The sequence below is a fragment of the Chinchilla lanigera genome, unplaced genomic scaffold (assembly GCF_000276665.1).
Source record: "Chinchilla lanigera isolate Chin_1 unplaced genomic scaffold, ChiLan1.0 scaffold00002, whole genome shotgun sequence".
NCBI lineage: Eukaryota > Metazoa > Chordata > Mammalia > Rodentia > Chinchillidae > Chinchilla > Chinchilla lanigera.
This window is the reverse complement of record NW_004955403.1, coordinates 31,945,445-31,967,609: the sequence shown is the minus strand read 5'-3', so window position 1 is coordinate 31,967,609 and position 22,165 is coordinate 31,945,445. Positions and strand designations below refer to the sequence as shown.

Genomic DNA, 22,165 nt, shown 5'->3' with positions numbered 1-22,165 from the left:
TTAGTATAATTCTTAAGTCAGAAGAACACAAAAGGGTGAGGAATGTAGCTCAGTGGCACAGCACCTGCCTGGAAAGCCCAAGGTCCTGAGTTTGATTACCCGTAACCAAAAAGAAAAAGAAAAAAAAAGGAAGAAGAAGAAGAAGAAGAACACAGAAATTACATGAATAATTGGTTCTAAATTTATAGCAAAATATGGAGAAATTTCTGTCAGGATAGTTCAAACACATGCATTGCCTATAAATTGGTGATGGATTTTTATGTTGTTCTATATGGGAATACTTAAGCCCTTTCAAGTGAATAATTGGTTCACAAACCAATAAACAAAACATTGGGTTTTTTTTTTTTGTCTCTAGAAACAAACCATTGTGCTTCATATGACTTGAGAACTTGAAATTGAACTTTCACAAGGAATAATCTTATTTTAAAAATAATATTAACAAGGTTAAGATAGTCGTTACAGAATGGAATATCACTATAAGGAATACTTTATTTTGAAAGATTAATGTAAATACTTGTGTGCAACTTAAATAAACCCACATTAAACATCAAACTTAGTGATATAACATACCCAGGCGCTAACACATCTTCCGCAAGTGGTGATTTTGAAGTCCCCATAGAGATCTTTGATGGCACCAGTTGTGAAGAAACCTTCCACCATCAGCAAAATGCCGTACACAAAAAAAGCAGCAGCAATGCCGTAGATCACGTACTTAAAGATGTCAATCCTGGGGAGAAAAACGAAGTGATTGAGCTCAATAACTTTTTAGTGATGGTCTGAAGAAATTGATACTCAAGTTCTCAGAGTCCATTTGAAATAAAACGATAGAGTACTGATCTTCATAATGGAGGAAGTATTTTAAACCATTTTACTTTATGTGTGTAACGTTTATATATAAATTTTGTTCTGTAATTTTTACATTTTCAACAAAGAAATTTAGGGGTTTTTTTATTATTATTTGTAGCTTTCTTCATCTTAATTTTCAGCTTCCTCCTTTCCTGGTTCAGGTCAAGTAAATTTTAAAGTAGAGAAACTTATACTTCCAAATGAGTTTGCTACAGCTTCTTCAATAAGTAGGATGATCACCATAAAATGTCTCTAAGGCAAAACAACAAGTGATTTATATGCATAACATTCAGTCAGTTTTAAGACATACTGACAGAAAGAGAAAACCTTGCAGTTAATGGTGTAGTAATTTTCATAAAATGATATAAACCCCATATTTTTGTGATTATAGTGAATTTTAATTGTGTTATTTCATACTTTGCATAAAACATCACTAGTATTTGCTGATAATGACCATCAATAATGAAAAGACTATGATTTTACAGGTAAATTATAATTTTAGGAGTCACGCCTAGGCATAATCACTAGTCAATATCTATATATTGGGACCTGAACAAAACTGTAGTGCAATTCCATAAAGGCATGGAAAGATACTCTTCCTTTTCTCACAAATCACTGTCCTATGGAAAGAAAAATCCACATGAGAAACCCAAATATTTACAGAGGCAATTTGAAAATATTCACCCACAGAAATAATACATAGGTGATAGGTGTAGATAGGGAAATAGATGGTTGATAGATAGATAATAGGTAGATGATGATGACAGATAGATAGATGGATAGATAGATAGTATTTTTATAGCTCTTTAACTAGGTAATGAATATACATTGCAATTAAGAATAATTACCACATTTGTGAAATAAGATTCTATCTCTATTTGTATGTTTTGAAAATATCCGTTCCATACTATATACTATATACTATATACTAAATAATATCTTTTAAGATTAGGAATATTCATAATTATAGTTGCAGTCTTTTAAAAAATTCACCACTAGAATTTATTATTACATGTTGCCATAACCAGTGAACACTTTCCATTCGGTGTAGTCAATGCTGTAAAATGGCCAGTGTTTATGGCTTCTATCTAGGTGTCTCACCAAAGCTCCATGTGCTCATAGATGGGGCTCTGGGGATATGGTCTGATGGTAGGTGTGTGGATTAGGATTCATGATACTGGGATTAAGGGTGTGTGATAACTACACTGGTTTAGCACAGTTCTGGCTGTGGATATTGGAAGCCCCACCATGGGCAAGGGTGTCACCAATCAATAAGCTTGAAGCCTGGATGGAACAGAAAGGACCAGAAAGAAGGAAGGCTATTTGCTTGGTGCTTGTTGCTTCCTGCAATAGCCAGTGGACTATGCCTCCTCTGCCACACCCCTGTGCAATTCTGCCCTGCCTTGGAGCCAGTCGAATAGGGACTGAAGCCTCTACAAACTGAGCTGAGATAAACTTCTTTGATTAACTTCCTCCTTTGACTCCTTTAAACCTTTAACTTTCTTTCTTTGATTTTTGAGTGCCAGTTGTCCTGGCAATGAGGCGGTAACTGAGACAGCTAGTTATATGCAAATGTGGAGATAACATCAACTATGTCATATAAAACAACCTCAGAGATACTTCACCTACAATGATTGGAATGGATTAACTATATGTACCATTTGTACATATAAGCCAGTGGTGGTGAACCTATGGCATGGGTGTTATTTGTTTTCCTTTTAAGACAAAAGATATTAATGCATGAGTTGTTTCTTCTAAACTAAAACCTCAGTATTCAGGAGTAATTGTGGCCTTAGCACTCTGTGAAAAATAAGTGGTTCTGAGCTGCAGTTATGGCACTTGTCTCTAAAAGGTTTGCCATCACTGGTATAAGCCATGCCATTCTCAAAGTTAACATAGCACCAATATTGAAGTTCCTGTTGATGTTAAATAGTTTTTGGCTTTAGGATAAATTCAACGCTCATGACATAAATTAATAACACCTTAAAAAGAACCTCACCAATCTTCCTATGAAGTTCAAATATTTTTCAGAATTAAATTTTTAAAATTTTTACTTGATAAAATTTCTCTTTAATGTTGGCAGCCCTACTAAAAAATGTGTTTCATTAAAGCAGAGTTTTTTTTAATCACTTAGACTTTCTATTATATCTCCACCTAGAATGTCTAACAGTGTTTAATAAAACACTGTGTAATGAAAAGAAAGAACTTCTTAAATGCGTAGATGTTCATGAATATCACTAAAGGGCCCATGAATGATAGAAATGTCTATAGCTTATAGAAGACTTGGGATGCAGATCCATGTCTAGCTCTATTCCATCCCAGATCTGACACCCTCATGTCAGACAAAAAGTTTTCATCAGTCAAAATAACTCCTCAGTTTCAAAGCTATTAATCTAATTGGTACAGTGGCAAATATAGTTTATCTTTTTGAATTAATAAACAAAATTCACATCAAACTTTGTTTAGAAAGTAGAGAATAACTGCCTCATAAGTATAATTTTCTTAGAAAATAATGTAGACCTGAATTCTGCAGATGTATTTAATTATCTATCTCATTATTTCTTTACTTTCATAAGGTAAATTTGGCACATATACTTTCTTGGTTGTTCAAATTTAACACTGAAGTTAAACAAAGTTTAGCATATCTGTGCCTTATTTCTTTCAACTGTATCTTCTGCATTAGCTTGAAGATTCATTGGTTTAATTTGGATAGCTTTCAGTTTGCTTAAATTATATAGCTCAAATGACTGCGTTTGTGTTCTAGAATTTTAAGTAAAAGTACTTTGTGAACAAAAGTCTCTATAATGTGTGAAGAATGAACACATTTTTGCTGTAAGAAATTCCATTTTTATTGAGCAATTAACTTTTAGGCTACCTATAACATAAATTTAGTCTGAAATTTAACAACATTTTCCCACCATTTGGGAGAGGCAGAAGAGCATGATATTTTCCTTCCTTTTAGATAATAGATTTGTTCTACTATTTTATCTGATAATATATAATCAAGACAGGCAAAGGAGAGGGTATTTTTTGGCATAAGACACAACAAGAAATGCAAATGCAAAGGAAGTTTTTAAAGTAGGAAGTTATTTACCTAGTCAAGGTTGGTAGGGTAGAGAAAATTGGTGATGATTGAAGATAAAATGAAAAATTTAACTTTAAGACATGGGCTGGAAAGAAATTGCCAACATGCTGTATGGAAATAATTTAGCCAAAGAAAAGACCTTTCAGTGATTTTTCTAATTTTAATATGAAATCAATTATCGAGTCATTAATGTCTATATATCACTTCTGTGAGATATAACCTGCATATCAAACAAACCTCTCACTTAAAATATTCAGTCCAGTGTCTTTTACGGTGTTAACATTTGTGAAACTATCACCACAATCAGTTTCAGAATATTTTTCAGGACCCAAGAAAGGTACCTCATAACCATTAAGAGTCATCACAAATTTCTTCCTCACCCTTCAACTCTAATCTTCTCCGCAATCTCCAGTCCTAGGCACTCACACACCTACATTCTGCCTCTACATATTTCCCTGTTATGCATGCTGTACTCTCACCTATCTAACTGTGTTCATGAAGGATTTGAAACAAGTCTCCATCTTTCCTTTTGCTCAACCTCCTCAGCCTCTGGTACTCATCCTCCTCTGTCCTTCCATGATATCAGATCATTTAGATCCCACAGATGAAATCATGCAACAGTGATTTTTGTGTTTGGTTTATTTCACTTAATGTTTTCTAGGTTCATCTATGTTGTACCAAAAGACAGGATTTCTTTCAGTTTGGTGGATGAATGGTGTTCCATTGTGTTCTACATATCACAAATTTTGCATCCATTCTTCCTTGTGGTTGTCTCTCCATGATTTCATCCCTCTGGATATATCCCAGTAGTGGGATGGCTGGAGCATATACTTCTATTTTTACCATTTAGAAGAATTTCTATAACAACTGTACAAACTTCCACCAACATTATGAAAGAGTTTCCTTTTTCTCACATAATCACAAACATTTGTAAACTTTTACCTTTTTTATAGCCATACTAATAGATATGAGGTGATATCTCACTGTTATTTCAAATGAAATTTCCTGATAATTAAAATGTTGAATATTTTTTCCTATGGTGGTTGGCCATTTGTATGAAATCCTTTGAAATGTATCTATTCCTATCATTTGTCTATTTTTTAATCAAGCTATTTTCTTGCTAATGAGTTGATTTCCTTGTATGTGTTGGATAATAGCTATTTATCAGATGTATAGTTTACAAGTATTGTTTACACAGATTGTCACTTTAGTCCATTATTTATGAAAGGTACTTTTAGTCTATGAACAAACATATACTGTTTATGTGTTGCCTGTTGAGAAGCTTTTTACTTTGATGAGATCCCATGTGTGTTTTTACATTTGCTGTCTTTGTTTTGGAGGTCATACACAATAATCACTACAAACAGTGAGGTCATGGAAGTATTTCCTCTATTTTTTTCCTTAAGTAATTTTATGAATTTGTTTTTCTACTTGTCTTTAGTCCATTTTTAGTTATAGGGAGAGACAGAGTATAATCTCAGTCTATTGTATATGAATATGCTGTTTCCCCAACATCATTTATTGAAGAGGGACTGATCTTTTCACAATAGGCATTCTTAATGCCTTTATTAAAAACAGATAGCTGTAAATGCATGGATTTGTTTCTGGGCTTCCTATTTAGTTTTATTAATGTATGTGTCTTTCTTTACACCAAATCATGCTGTTCTGTTTACTATATTTGGATAATATATTTGAAAGTCAGTAAGAGCAATGCTGTCTGCTTTCCTTTTTTGGTAGAAGACTGCTTTGACTATTGAGGGCTTTTTGTAGTTCCTCAGATTTTATGATTGTAATTTAGTATTTCCGCAAAAAAAAAGTCACTGGCCATTTGGTAGTATTCCATTGAATCTGCAATCAATTTGAGTATTACAGACATTTTAATGATATTTACACTTCTTGTTTATTGACCCAGGATATCTTTTCATTCATTTGTCTTTTTTAATATATTTCATCTATATTTTGTGCAGTTTTTATTGTAGGTATCTTTCACATTTTTGATTAGATTTATTACTGCACATTTTTTGTTAGCTGTTGTAAATAGGATGGCTTCTTGATTTATCTTTCATTTATTTCCCTATTGGTATAAGAAATGCTGCTGATTTTTGTGGGTTGATTTCATCCTAAAATTCAACAATTTTACATAAGATCTAAGAGTTTGTTGGTTTTTCTTTTTTATGTATTAAGATCATGTTACTGAAACTGACAATTTTGCATATTCCTTTCTAATTTAGATCTTATTTCTCCTGTTTAATTTTACAAAGCATTGGAGGTCTATGAACATACCATCATTTATTGATTTATTTAATTTTTAACGCAATGGTATTGTCAATATCTTTTAGTTTTACATACTGAAGCAGTGAGTAATCTGTGTATTCATATTTTCAGATAGTTGAAGATGTTTCTTTAGAATAAGAGGAATGATTTGTTTAAAATTGAAGGCATATGTTAAGTAATGTCAGTACTTCTCTTTAAAGTTTAGAGCATTTTGCATTTCAGTCAGAAACATATGATAACATCTGCTGCTCCATACCCTCCACAAAAGTGTACTGTCACGCTGTTTGATAATTTCTAATCTGATGGATGATTATTAGTAGTCTAATATTACTTTATCTTAGCATGCAAGGAATTTTGCATATTGTAGTATCATTATTGACTATGTGTAGTCATTACATGTACATATCTTTTGAGAATACCCTGTTCATCTGCATGTCTGCTTTTCTGTAAGATTTATGAACCTTTTTCCTCCCAATTTTTAAAATTTTGTATGTTTATCTGTGATGCATTTGCAACATTTTGTGCTTGTATAGTTTATTGCATGTTTCATACAATTTTAAGGAAAGAAAAAGGAAGAAAATTTTGCATTGTGAAGTTCATGAGCTTTTTCTTTTAAGATGTTTGAGATTTTAGTCACTTGGGAGCCTTTACCAAAGCCAAACTACTGAGAAATTCACCCAAGTTTTCTTCTACTATGTGTTTATTTAATTTAATTACAGTTGGAATTCTGGTTTTTTGTTTGTTTGTTTGTTTTCTTTTTTGTCTTTTTGAGACAGGGTCTCGCTATGCAGTTCAAGGTGGCCTTCAGCTCATTTTGTAGCTGAGACTGGTCTTGAACTTACACTAATCCTCCTGTCTCAGACTCCAGAGTGTTCGAATTACAGGCATGAGCCACCATGCCCAGCTTACATTTGGAATTTTGACCACTGCTGCACTTATTCTTTGTGTGATAAAAGAATTGGATTTAACTTTATCTTTTCAAAGTGACTGTATGCTTCTCCCATCACCATTTATTAAAAAGACCCTCTTTGATGCATTGATATTAAATATACCCCAACCCCATTAGGTTTCTAGATCTATTACATTTATCCCTATTTTCACAAGAGTTTATTAGAAATCAGTAGTTTTACTAATACAACTTCTGAAATGAAACAAAAACAATTAATAAAAACCAGCATGTGTGTGCTTATGTGTATATGTGCATTTGTCACAGATATAATGAAAATAGGGTTAATCCCTCCTTTAAACCTAGAAATACGCTTTCCTTTCAGCTGTCCTATATAAGTTCTAAAGTCTGAAGTTGCTGCTTATTTCCAACTGCATTCTTGTCACATAAATAATCAAGGGACTAAAAGTGCTTTGAGAAAGAACTATATATGGGCGTGCTCTTCTTGTTCATGGACATCTGAAAATTTCTTGCATTTTCACTTTCACAAGTTTTATGGACAGTTATTGCATGAGCAAAAGCAATCCTGGTCAATGTAATCAATTAAAAATTGCTCCCAGTCCCAATATACTACCTTCATAATTCTATACTCTATGAATATTACCTAATAAGGCAAATGAGTAAATATTACCTCAATATTGCATATATAGTGATTCAATTAACGTGTTGGTCAATTTTTCCAGTGCTGGGATCAAATACCTGATATGATTTAAAAGAGGAAAGGTTTATTTTGGCTCATAGTTTTGGGATTTCAGCTGACTCCAAGGAAGAAAAAAAAAAATCATGGTAGAGGAGTGTGGTGGAGAAATGATGATTAATTTATGGCATCCAAGGAGCAGCAGCAGGGAAAACCCAGAGAGTATGGAACCAAGGTCATGTCTCAGAAGTTTCCCAGCCATGCCTCAGCCAATCGAGCTGACCATCAATGTTAACCACCTCAGTTGAGGATCTTGAGAGGTGATGCTAATCCTGGATTACCCAGTGAGTCTTCAATGCAATTGCAGGTGTGGGTATGCGACACAGGCACAGTGAGTTTGAGAGCCATGCAGAAAAGAAGAAAGTGTTCTAATGATGGAGGCATGAATTGAGTGATGAGGCCTCAGGCAAAGAGAGCTTGGAACTACTAGCACTGGGAAGAGGTCAGGCTCAGAACCTCTCCTAGTCTTGGAAAGAAGTCCAGCACCTTGACTTTAGATTTCTAAATCTATTCTTTTCACTTTTCTTTTCTTTTTGTTATTGCAGTGCCTGCAGTTGAACCCAGAGTCTTCTCATGTACCCAAAATGAGGACTGTACTCGTGTCCTAGACTCCCAGCAACTTCTCTAATCTGCCCACTCTGCCCCAACCCTTAGCAGTCACCATTGCACTCTCTGTGATTGCCTGTATTAAATGTCTCACACAAGTGGACTCCTGCAGTATTTTCTTTTTCATGCCTGGTTCAATTAACTCAGCTAAAAGGCCTCAAGGTTGCGCTGTGGTTTTATTGTTTTACAACAGCAATAGGAAGCTGATGTATCAGTATTGCAAACCACATAGTAATGCATATAGATAGGCTTTGCTCATAGTGTACATTGTTTTCCTTGAATGAATTCATAGAAAAATTTCCAGTACGTATGTCAAAAGATTATACAGAAAATTTAAAAGAGTACAACATTATTGATAAAGAACAAGAAGGCTGACTTTTTCTTTTTTGGGGGGGGTTTGACTTTTCTTGAACTTATCCACCAGAGTGAAATAATATCTGTACAAAACCAAAGATATGTTACTATAACTTATGCATCACAATTAAAATCCAAACAGTTTTTAAAATAGTCAACTCAATCAAAACTCTCGACTTCAGAATCAATAGCTTCTTTGAAGCTATGGTAACAGTTAAACATGGTTAAGACTTGAATGTAGAAATCTGATTGGTTGAAAAGCTAATTAAATTTCCATCTTGCTCAAATAGAATTACAAAGAGGTAACATTGTGTTTTTCACAGACAGTCCACTGGAACCACCAGCACTGGATAGTTGTTATTTTTTTCTGATAAATTGATCAGTAAAATAATGGTTGTAGTTTAGTAGTCAGTATGAACATATACTTATAACCTATTTTTTTTTTTTTTGTATTTTAGTGGTGTACCTGTTTTTATATTTTGCCTCTTTTTATTAGAATACTTTGTTGTCAGCACATTAGTTCTTCATTTACTAAAATTAGGGACTCATTATATAAACCATATGCATTTTTAGTTAATTTTTCTGTACACATTTCAACACTTCTAAAACATTTTTAGCAAAGTTTAATTTCATCATGTCATCTTTTTGTTTTATATATATATATATGTATATATATATATTTTTTCGGTTTTTCTCCGGTACCGGGAACCAAACTCACGACCTTGCGCTTGCCAGGCAGGCGCTTTTGCCGCTGAGCTAAATCCCCAGCCCCCTTGTTTTATATTTCTAATACTGCTGATATGCTTCTAACAATATGTAAAATTTTAAATAGATATTTCTAACTTTTATAAATTAGTTTTCTTATAAATTTTAACTTTTCACCTACTTAAAAGTTTTAACATAATTATGAAGTAAGGACATAATTTTATATGTGTATGGAAGCACAAGTCCTTGGATTTCTTTTTTAACCTTTTATTCTGTTCTTTCTTAATATTTGGTATGTCTGTGTCAATATCATACAGTACCAATTATAGCTATTCACGATATTTGGTGGGTCTTTTGATGTATCCTAGAACTCACATGCAATAGTGTACCTGCTCAGTCTGATATGGATGACATTTTGCTCTTATACCTTTTATATGTCACACTTAAGATGAGAAATTTGTCTTGTGTTATGCATCTCTGGATACTAGCACGATTATTGGAAAATAATATAACCCAAGGATTTTTGGTCAGCAAAAACCTACATTAAGAGCAATGAAATAAGAAATACCCTGGAAACAGCATTACTTTTGAAAAGAGCATTATTGTTGAATTATTATACATTCTAGGAGCTTAAAATATATTTGCATATTCAGTATTAATAATAACTCAATTACTGAAATGAGTACCCATCCTAACATAGTTCTTTTTAAAAAAACAAGACAAAAAAAATTACAGGTTGTAAGCATTTTAGAACTGGAAATTCATTACCAGCCTTAGCTAAACACCTTCACTGACAGGTAAATCTATTTCAAGCCAATCTGTGTGCTCAACTATGAATCTTTAAGGTTCTTTAAGCCCAAAACTATTTCCATATAAATTGGAATCCTTTGGCCCTTGCTGCTCATTTCTTTCCACCATGTACAATAAAGTAAGTTTTCTTCTACCTGCTAATCTGCAAGATATTACCTGAATGAAATTACCATGTTCTTATTTATAAGTACTTTTCCTGAAGCCGCTATATTATATTTTTGAGTATTAGAAAAGAGAACAGAGGTGAGGTCTTTAAACTGTGATGTAGCCTGAAACTTACTCCTGATTTACTTCCACTGAAATATCTAAATCAAATAGTAAAGCAACAGGTATATTATGGTAAGTAGGCTGTGTCCAGGGACAATGCGCTGTGAGGAAACATCCATTCTTATCTTTGTTAAAACCACCCTTGTCATCTTTATCATCCACATCACCATCATAATGGGAAGTAAATGTATAGTGCTAACTGTGTGCCAGTAATGCTATTTAAAAATCCACTAATTTGATCCCCATAAAAGCCTGAGGATCCAGGCAGCATTAGATTTTCCTTTCAGTTATGAAGGACTGAGAGATTTTATATAACTTGTGCCCAAGTTAAGGTGTCTGAAAAGGGGCAGTGCTAATATGGAACGAATCTCGAGTACATTGTCTTTCTTTTTGAATTCTTCGTGATCTAGGTGTTTGGATTTGTTATTATTCTTTTGCATCAGTTTAATTTTATTTAATTTCTTGAGCACTCATTTGAGGATTGTCTTGGCTGAAATATCACCTAATAAAATGTACACTATTTGTTTATCATCTCAGAAGTCAGGACTTCACTATGGCATTTTAACCATAAGTTCTAGCTATGACTTACACTGTATCTGCCTCTCTAAAACTAATCAACAATCTCACATCTATAATAATTTATCTGATCTTCAAACATTATTATAAGTAGAAGACTTCCATGTTCAGGACTGTCAGAAACCTACCCAGTACACCATAGCATACTGCCCCAGCTCTTTTCAACCTAAGAAGCTTTGTTATGTCTTATCATCAATTCATGATTACTTTTCCTTTTCATTCTTATTCATCAATCTACTGATAACTGCTTCCTATATTATTGACTTTCCAAACAATAGACAGGAGCTATTAACAATTTTATAGGTTTACACACATAGAAAGTTAGTTGACAGCAAAACCTGTCAATCTGTTTTCTCTCAGTTTACTGTTTGCTTTTTTTTGAAACATTAAAAAAAACCCGTTATCAGTGAACTTAGTTTTAATGCATTGACGAAGTGATAGTTATATCATATTGAAAAGAAATGTATTCACTAAAAAAATCAATGGTATCAGGTCCTAGATACTGTAATTTGCAATGCTCAAATATAACTTTTGTGGAGTAGATTAAGGAGGTCATATTCATGAGTAAGGATGATTTTTGACCAGAATTCAAGAAAGGTATTCAAGAAACCAAATCACTTATCAAAATTACTTATTAATTTTTAATATCTACCTTTCTAGCTACTTTCCATATTTCATTTTCCTATATGAATTTGTTTCTTAGAAGCAAAATACCTTCCCTCCTGCTCACTTACCTTTTCAGGTGACACTTAACACCTTTCCAAAATCTCTCAAAGAAGAAAGTCTGATTCATGAGAAACACTGGAAAATTTCTTCTGACCATAGAGCAGAATGTGACAAAGCAGTGAGCTACTTCCGGGGTTAAGCGTGAATGCCTATGCTGAAGACACAGAACGTGTGGCTGGGGCTGGGGATGTAGCTCAGCTGCATAAGCACCTGCCTGGAAAGCACAAGGTCCTGAGTTCCATTCCTGGTACCAAAAAAAGGAAAACAAAACAAAAAACCAGAAAGTGGACTGAAGTGCAGGGAGAACCTCTGATAGGACCAGAGTATTAAGCTGCACATCAGAGGATTGGAGCTAATAAATGATTTGGATTTGGTGAACTAAACTAGTGGATTAAAGGATGAAAACTTGCTGGGAAAACAGGTAGCTGATCAGAGACAGAGAAATACTAAAATTTCTATTGACAGGCCACAAAATCTTCCCTCTTTTCTCTCTATGAATGCCTCCACACATCGGATGGAATATGACACAAGGATTTAAAGGGTAACATAAGATTTCAGAATAACTCCCATTGGTGGGCGCTGATTATATGCCTATCTCTATATCTCTATCGTCTCTTTCTCTATCATCTCTGTGTCTACCTCTATCTATCCTTCTACATATCTCTGAAATATGCATGGATAAAACTGGAGATTATTTGCAAACTTATTTATGATAAGTACATTTTGCATGCTGGAAGATGATTTCCACAGACTAGTCACATTTCAGAGTGCTTGCCCTTGATGTGTTTCCCTTTAGACTTAGTGATATTATCAAATTGGGACTCTCATGTGTAGAGAAAATGGAAGAGGGAGAGAAAGGAAGCAGGCAAGAGGAACAATAAAAAATTAAAGGGAGGGAGAGAGAAAGAAAGAGAGATTGTGTGATCCCCAAGGATGAAAAAGAGTAGTTCTTCTATCCTGAAGACAACAGGTGAAAGTCTTCAGCTCTTGGGAACTTCTTTTATCTTTCATTCTACTCAGCCACTAAATAATGGATGTGATACCCTTTTTAAGTAGGAGTGCTTAATTTCGCAAAATTAAGCATGAACCTACGAAGAGAACTAAGAACCTCTGTAACTGCTAGAATTCTCAAAGTCCTTTCGTCACAACCATTCCCTGCATATTCTTTTTCAGTTTATTTCCAGGCAAGATGTATCACCTGTAAACATATCATTCACTCCCCTCTGCCACCAATTTCCATAATCTACATGCTTTGTTCATCCACTTTTTCCATTCCTCTAATGACTAACAGGCAGCATAGGCAATTTCTGCCTCCCCTAGATATTCAATATTCATGTAAGTTTTGAATGTATCAATTGACATTAACCTCACTGAGAACTTTACAGTACGTATCTTCCATTTAAGTTTCCATGAACTATTTGTTGAGTCCTAATATATTTGTGAGTCTTAATATATTTGCTGCCTCCATAGGACCTGCATAATTTGGGCATTAATTATTTCAATCAAAACGTTATTATTTCCATCCAAATACATTATTGATTTAATATTCACTTTCTCACACTGAAAGTAAAATTTATTTTACCAAAAGTAAAACCACCAAATACAGCACATGAGCTCTAATCTTTCTTCAAAATTCCTACACACTAGTATGAGAGATTTACTAGGGCTCTGTGATATACAACATTTGTTATCTAAATATCAAGCATATCTTGATAATTAATTACTGATAGATATATACAGGCATGCCATTCATTAGTTTTATAATTTCTTACAAACGTCACACACTAGGACTCAATTTAGCAATTTGGATGTAGTCTAAACATAGAGAATCTGTAGATGTTAAGGACATCTGTGGTTGCTTAAAATAGTGAACAGTGAGAACATATTTTGTCCTGGGTAGACTGAGATGTAACTAAAAAGAAAATGTCAGTTTTATCACATTAAAATACAGCCATGCAATCATCTTTACAAAACTCTCTACAAAGTAACTTGTAATAATCTAGTGCATTTTGTAATAGTTTAATTATATTCCAAATGGTTAACATTACGAAATCAAGGGTACAATTGTGCTATTTTATTTGAAGGCATTGATAGCTATTGAATTTTACTTTCATGTGTATGTTTGCATGAAATTTGATGAAAATTTATTCTTTTCTTGTGTATAAAGGATGAAACTTAATAAATAATGCTAATTTAGAGTTAATTTGCAAAATAAATTTATAATGGGAAATATTCCACTTTTAAGTTTTTATTACATATATTTATGTTCTTTTATCCAGTGATGAAGCTCTACCTTGATACATCAGAGTTAGGGATAAAATTTTACAATAATTTCACTTCTTGATTAATTTATCTTCCTCCTCCTTTAGCCACTCTGTATAAGAGTGGGAGTTACATGTTTTCCTGGTCTTACAACACTTTCTACATTATATTTCTAATTTTCTGATTAGTATTTCCCAACATTTTCATGTTTCAATGTAGTCTAGCTAAACATAAATATTCTAACGTTTTTTATCCTAAAAATTCTGCTATGCCTTCTCTTTGGAGGTACCTGCTTTCTAGCACTCAAGGTAGAAAATTCATGCTTTATTACATGATAGAAATGTGCAACCTATAATCCCTTTTCATTTTAATATAAAATTACCCATTTTAATGAACAAAATGATAAATGCAATTTACAATAATTATCTCATTCAAGACATCTTGCTTGGGGCTGGGGATTTAGCTCAGCGGCAAAAGCGCCTGCCTGGTAAGCGCAAGGTCGTGAGTTCGGTTCCCGGTACCGGAAAAAAAAAAAAAAAAAAAAAAAAAAAAAAAAAAAAAAGACATCTTGCTTATAGCTGATGGGGTATAATAAAATTTAGCACTGTGATGTCTTTTTGATATTGTAGTTGTATAATACTTTTCTGCTACCTAGAATGTTGACCAATTTTTGTCTTAAAATTAGGGTTCTATGTTTTAATTACACTACAACAAGAAGCACTGTCCTGTGTAAACCAGAATTTTGGTCAAATTTTTTTAAATGCGATGATATATATAAAATACAAAGCTACTTTACCATCATCCAAATAACCAATCAGATTTGTAAATCTAAAATAATCTTATTACAGAAAAAGTGACTATAAATTAGAATGCTTGAATTTATTTAGGATGACAAAATAATGGTCACGAAAATTATCACAAACCCATAGCATCAAGCAGCAGGAACAAAATGCAGGAAGTAGGGTAACAAAAGCTAATGGCGCTTTGCACCAGTAGTAGTTGGGATTATAACACACGCACACACACACACACACATGCCAACCAACCAAAAACCAAAATCCTGAAATAAGTAAGTTATTTTCTACTTGAGGATATGAAATAACTGAGCAGATTATCTGAATCCACAACTTGTTTGGAAATAAATTCTGTACTTCAATTCCAAATTCTTCTCTTTTACTTCCACACTGCTTGAGTTGTTTTTTCTAAGTTATTTATTTATTTTATTATCACAATCATTTAGCAAAAGTTTACTTTTGTCAATGTTCTTCTGAATCACGTAGATCCTAAGGACATTTCTTCACTCACCCCACCACATTTAACTCTGGATACCTAATTATTTAACACATAGTGCTGCCCACAGCATACACACGCTACATAATATACAAAACCGGAAGTCTTACATGGTAAACACATCCAGTGTATCTCCAGCAGTTCTTGCCATTTCGAAGTAAGTTTGCAGAATATTGACAGTTCCAGAAAGTGCTTCATGACCGCAGCCGCAGAACAGGGCGACACCTGCATAGAGCAGGATGGTGGCGATGAGGGAAGCATAGGGAATCCCTCCCAGGCATTTGATGCAGCACTCAAAACACCCTGTAAGGCATCAACAGAAGAAAGGGAGAAATTCAGAGTTTTGTTTATTTAACTAAAATTTCCAACTTCAATACTATGAGAAATTATGTTTTCCTTGATAGATGATATTAGGTCAACCACATAAATCATGTCTCAGGATCTCCTGGGAGGTATAAAGAGTTAGCTCTTAATTACAATCCATCCTTCAAGCCAGGAAAATGCTATACCACTGACGACTTCCTCTTTCATCCCTCTGATCCCACAAAACCCTTCCTTTCCAACAGACTTCCCGTGATGATCTTCACTGTGCACGCTCGTCTCGTGCAATCTTGTATTTACTGTTTTCAAATTTCACATGCATGCATTTTTATTTTCATGATACTTATTCTTTTAACTCTTTGTGGCTGTATTTTTCAGTGAGTTGAATCCTGTTAGAGCATAGTAAACTTAACAAGGAGATTTGAAAAGTGGAAAAGAATAAACTAGACAGTATCTGAATTGATTGCATGTAGTAAGTAAAATTAACTTTGAGCTTTGTTGATTACATATTTTCTTTGGGCCGTGCAATAACCTGTCTTGCAAAATCTATTTACACGATGGTTCATGGCTTTCACAAAACAAGGAAAACATGAGCACATTAGTTATAAAACAGCTAAGGAGAAATAATCCTCCTCTCATCAGTATGTATTTTGTAACAACTTTATTCTTTTGATATTATCATCTGTAGAAATGAAAAGACTTTCCCTCAAATGATTCTTGCAAAGCTTAAATAATTTAATACATAAACTAGTGCTTATCTTAAAATAACTGCTAAGTAAACACAACATTTTTTTTTTTCCAGTACCAGGAATTGAACTCAGGACCTCGCGCTTGCCAGGCAGGCGCTGTGCCGCTGAGCTAAATCCCCAGCCCCTGTTCCTGTGTTGTGACTACAACCTGTAACAGGTCAGATGAGGGCTTTTCTATTTTGGGTTTTATCTTGGAGTTGAAAGCCTTTCAGATTTGGGAGCATTTTGGATTTTCAGATGATGGATTCTTATATCTATATAGCAACATATGAGGCATGAGATAATTGCAAAGTTCCTGTGTGAAATAACTGTATGTGCCAAGATTGAGCTAGTCTGCTATTTTCTTATTGCTCATTAGACTGGCTTTCCTGAGAATTATAGCCCATCTCGTCTGCTTCAGAGGAAGAGAAAGAGAGAAAAAAAAACAGATTCTGAATGCCTCTCCATTTCCATAGCTGTTGCTGTGAAAGCAAATCATTTCCTGAACACTCCTCCCCAGAAACACACAGTCACATAAAATCTGGGGAAGGATAAAGGTTAGAACAGCTTGAAACTTCATATAGGGGAAGCAGTTTCTCCAGCAGATGGCCATGGCCAGAGTGCGTAGTATCTGAATGTCACTGAACACAGTTTCAGGTGGAGATGAACAGAGTGACATAAAAATACCTGGACTACTCTCTTTTAATGTTCTAAAATTCCCATCTCAATAATTATTTTAAAATGAAGAAAAGCAAAGAAATAAAGTTGGTACCAACCCCCAAAAGCTTTCTCTAATTTTAACAAGTGTACCTATCATCTCCACAATTTCAAATCCTGTAACTCGGTAATTTCTCTCTTTGCTATTCCCAAAGCATTTGATATGGCTGTGGGAGATATTTACTTCATTTTTATAACCTGAGGTAACAGAACCAGAAAAACATGACCAACCAAACCCGTCGAATAGACAAGAAGACTAAACACCAAGTACTCATGTAGAAATTACATTTCCTATGTCCTAGAACCTAACGTTTACAACAGTAAAGATGAAATCAGAAAGAGACTAATTTACAAACAGATACAATTATAAGCCCATGACTGGCCACAAAAATTGCCACTAAGGACCTCTGGATAATTTGAAAACTAATTGAGGCAGTTTGTTCTTAGTTCAAATGTTCTCTGCTATGCTTTAGATAATTCACATTAGCCACCATGCAAGGCTTTGTATCCACAAGGGGTACTGGATCACCATGCTTTGCTATGAAGTCAAAGTGCTGGAACACCAAATGTAGCTTTAATTCCATAGCAGTTCTCACATTTAGAAAGCTACAAGATAAATTCCAGTATTGGGGTCAACTCAAATCGACAACCCTGAGCTAGTATACATTTCAAAATGAATATAAAGTCTCCAAATGAAATGGAAATATTTCTTTTACTCCCTTTGTAAATGCCATTTAAATCCCTCAGTATTGTTATCTTTATTAACAAGTTCAAGTTCCTATAAACTGCCACTACTGTGAGGTCAGGTGAGAACCTTTCCATTTGAAACCAGAACCTCAGCAATATATTTACTCAAAGAAGCTTTAAGGATCCCATCAGGTACATACTGCCCTTGCAATGGGCCATATCATAATCACCCCATCTCCTCCTATGAGGCTCAGTGGAGTTGCCTATTGCATTTCAAAGAAGATTCTCAGATCTCCCATATGGTGAAGCCGCGCATCATTTCAGTATTCTCTCCAGCTGCCAGAATCCTACGTAGCTGCTGGCAGGGGAGCTTCTTTCCACCCACAGTGAGAAACAGCCTTGGAAGAGCAGAAACATCACCATGGCAACAGGGCCTCTGGGCCAGGATGCATTCCCAACAATCACCCTTTAAGGCTAAGCATTCTGCAGCCACCCATGGTCATGCTTTTAACTGAACCAAAAGGGAAAAAATGTTCTATTAAATGAATATTGATGAAAGTATAGGAAGTGAAAGTATAGGAAGTGAAGTGTTGGCTTTGGAGAAAATACGTTTCTTAAGACAATCTCTCTAAAAACAATAAAGATTACAATGCATAGGAGACATTTTCAATACTGGATATAATAAGAACAAGGCCATTAATTCTCAAATAAAGCTGAGATTCAAATATTCACAAAGAATGTTCATGCCGTAAGCACATGTACACTAAGAAACATTTCTCATGTTCATTTCTGGTTATATAAACTACCTTAAATGAAATAGCATCATGCCATTAGCTTTCAGATGAAAATAAAGATTGAAAGAATTATGAAACCTTTTTTTTCAACAAGCTCTCTGAAACATTAGTGACACAAGCATTTCCCCAATACTTATGAAAGGTATAAATTGAATTTTATTAATATAAACATTTAAAGGAAACAGAAGCTCCCCATATATGCTGCCTTTTCAAAAGATGTATAATTACCTTTTTTTATGAGATATATGATTAATTTACCTCCATCCAAATATTGTGAAATAAGCCCAAGCCTTTACCTATGCTTACCTTCTCTAATCTCACCAAAATAAAAACAGGGAAAAGAACCTAAACTTAAAAGGAAAAAAAAGAACAACTGGGAGATAGGCAACCAAGAATAGGGACAAAAACTGTGGATTTGGGAAAAGAGATTGAGAAATGAGGGTAACAAGTGATACTGATAACAGATTGAACATTTATTCATTGATATACTTTTCCTGGTAACTCGTAAAGGTCACCTTAGTTATTATCAAGTATCCAGAGAGGTGTTGGTCTGATTTAGCCTGTTCCTTACCTTATTTGTGTATCTTTGTCCCAATAGCACCTTTCATCACATATCATATTCTACATCACAATCCTGATTTATGATACAGAAAATCCCCAATTTCATTTTCCTCATGTGTGTTATGGCTATTCATGACACACTTACTTTATAAATTTAGAAACGGTTTCTCTGATTACATAAATTAGGTCATTAGGATTTTGATTGTTATTTTTGTATTGATTTTGAATCTAGAATTATTTTGAATTTATGTGGATATTCATATTACCTGTGAAAACTTTGAGCTCCATTTCTTTACAAGAGTTGCACCTTTTCATTTATCTTTTCATCATCACATTCAGTCAGATAAAATGCAAGGAGAAGAGGTACATGTTTTGTTCATGAGATGAAAGAAAACACTTGTTAGTGTGATGTTAGCTTGTTAGTTAAAAAGGTCCTTTTTGCTTTGAATTCTGTAATATGGATTTATAATATCTACTGAGATAACTTTACATTTCTTTCCCTTTTATCTGCCACTTCAATGATTTTTTTCTCAGCTAAATTTATATTCTTGAAAAGAAAACAATATACATATCATACTGTATTTCTGCTACATCACTGAAATTGTCATGTTAACATTTCAGCTACATCACTGAAATTGTCATGCTAACATTTGTGGAGGGGTGGTACTGGGAGTCTATTTCAGGGCTTTTGTAGAAGTATACATCTCTAACCATGTTTTTCATTTTTATTTTGGGATAAGGTCTTGCTAAATTGCCCAAGTGGGGCTCAAATTTGTGATCTTCCTCAGTCTCCCAGAGCCTCAGAATAATAGGTATGTGAATCATCTGTGCTGAACTTTTCATGTCTCAATTTATTCAACCTTTATTTGAGTGCTCACATAGGAATCAAGCACTGTGTTGATTGCTCAGTCTGTGGAAATAAAGTCAAGATAAATCCCTGCTGATTTTAGAGAAAAGAGATAGAAAATCAACAAGCTGCTAAAATAATAGATTTGTGATTATGAAAAGTACCAGGAAAAAACCCTAAGTAGAGGGGAAAGAGAAGGACCATTAGAATAATAGATTCAGTCTTTGATAAAGAGTCCCAGGAAGGAATAACTGCAATGACATTTGTTTAAAAAAATCTGAAGGAAAAAGCGAGACATTCAAATTTGATTAAATAAAAACGTGAGAGCTCATGTTTACCTTTAATGAGAGGATAAAAGACAAGGAAAAACAGAAAACCTCTGACATAGTACAATGAAAAAGACACAGATGGAAACTGGAGAAAAAATATACACAATTTAGAAGATCAGCACCCATAAATAAATATAATAAAGTCTGTCGACAGTAAAAATAAAGATTAGCAAGCCATCAAATAATATAAGACCATCAAACCTACCAAACCATCAGATCAATATGAGGGTTTCCTACTGTTGAAGTATATGACTCTCCAGATCGTTGGAACCTGCAGTGTTCAGGGACCAAGCCCTCTCTGGAGTCCTGCCTACGGCTGCGCTGTGGTTGTGCTATGGTTATGCTGACACCACAGAGGCCAGAGGCCTGCTGGTGGCTCTTTCAACTGAAGCTTTTTTTTCAACTTAAGAAAGATTCCAGCAGTGGGGGTTATGGATAAAAAGTGTCTTAGACAAAGTGATTTTTAAAAGAGAAATGGACATTATCAGCTGAATTCAAACCCTTTTTTTTTTCTTTGCAGAGGATTATATTTGAAAATTTGTAACAGTTCCACTTTATTCAGTTCTTTAAATGGACATTTTAACAGAGTAGACCCAACCTGACTTTCTCCTATCATGTTGTAAGAGGAAATGTGTCTGTCTCTCAGACACAAATAAAAGAACAACTAAGTCAAGACCTGCTTGTGCTATGTTTAGTTCAAAAGTTCTATCCTTTTGTCTTTCTCCATACTAAAAGCCTTGCCACAGAATCACTTTACCCATCTTCAGTGAATGTTTTTGAACACATACCACTTCTATATATGGTATATATAAAATTAACAACAGAGAGCTCTACCATAGCTGAGGTGACATACTGAGAAATAAAAATGAGAACTTTCTTATATTTTTCAGAAACTTTTCCAAAAACTTCCTTTCAAAACACTTAGTATTATAATATCCTGGGATCAGTGTTCCTTAGAAATTGGAGCTGATGTCTCCAGGCTTGGAGTTTTAAATTAGTTAAATAACAGTAGATAACTCCTCTCTTAAAAAAATTGATACATGTGATACATAAGAATTTTACATTCATTTGGGGGAATTGGTACATATATATACATTGTATCATGATCACTTTTGATTCATTTCCCCAAAAGCCCCTTCTTATGAAGTGTAAGCATACCAGAAGAATGAGAAAAACTCAAAATTATATTTATGAAGAATGTTTTACAATGTAAAGTGCTTCGAAAACACACTAAGTGCAAACCTTTTAATGAATGACACTGTAATCTAAAACACATTCTAGACTCTGGCTTAAATAATTAAGACCAGTAATTCTAAAGTTTTACAATTTTATAACAAGGCTTTTGATTACAAGGTACTGACTCTTCACTTTGATATGCCGGTGCTCAATGGGTAATAAAGGCAGGATAAAGCTTGGTGTCTCTCTTTTCATTTTGTTCCTTTCCCCTCTATTAAGGAATTTCCTTTAGTAATGAATTTTTGGGTCAGATTTCTGTTCAGGTCTGCATGTAGGCATGTTAATCATTTAAGGAGTGCCTCTCTAAATATCTGTAGTACAAGACTGACTACCTCTAAATTTACCTAACCTATGTTGTCTCCTTGCAAGACTGAAGACAGTAAGACAGAAGTAATTGAGCACATTCAATTGCATGCGTTTTACAATGTCTTCTTTAGGTACCACTCTGAGATGCTGCCTAAGACTCCAGTCACTGCCTGAAACCTGCGGTCACCTCAGAGC

At 34.2% G+C, this 22,165-nt stretch overlaps 1 protein-coding gene across 2 annotated transcripts in view; it reads right to left on the bottom strand.

The window, feature by feature from the left end:
- Gpm6a (glycoprotein M6A) overlaps positions 1–22,165 on the bottom strand; it is a 292,843-nt gene that overhangs the window by 29,773 nt on the left and 240,905 nt on the right. For both annotated transcript variants that reach the window (XM_005373525.1, XM_005373524.2), the window contains exons 2-3: positions 15,555–15,747; positions 571–727 (exon numbers count right to left, since the gene is read on the bottom strand). In XM_005373525.1, the coding sequence (XP_005373582.1) occupies positions 571–727; positions 15,555–15,747 (350 nt within the window). The remainder of the gene's footprint in view (positions 1–570; positions 728–15,554; positions 15,748–22,165) is intronic.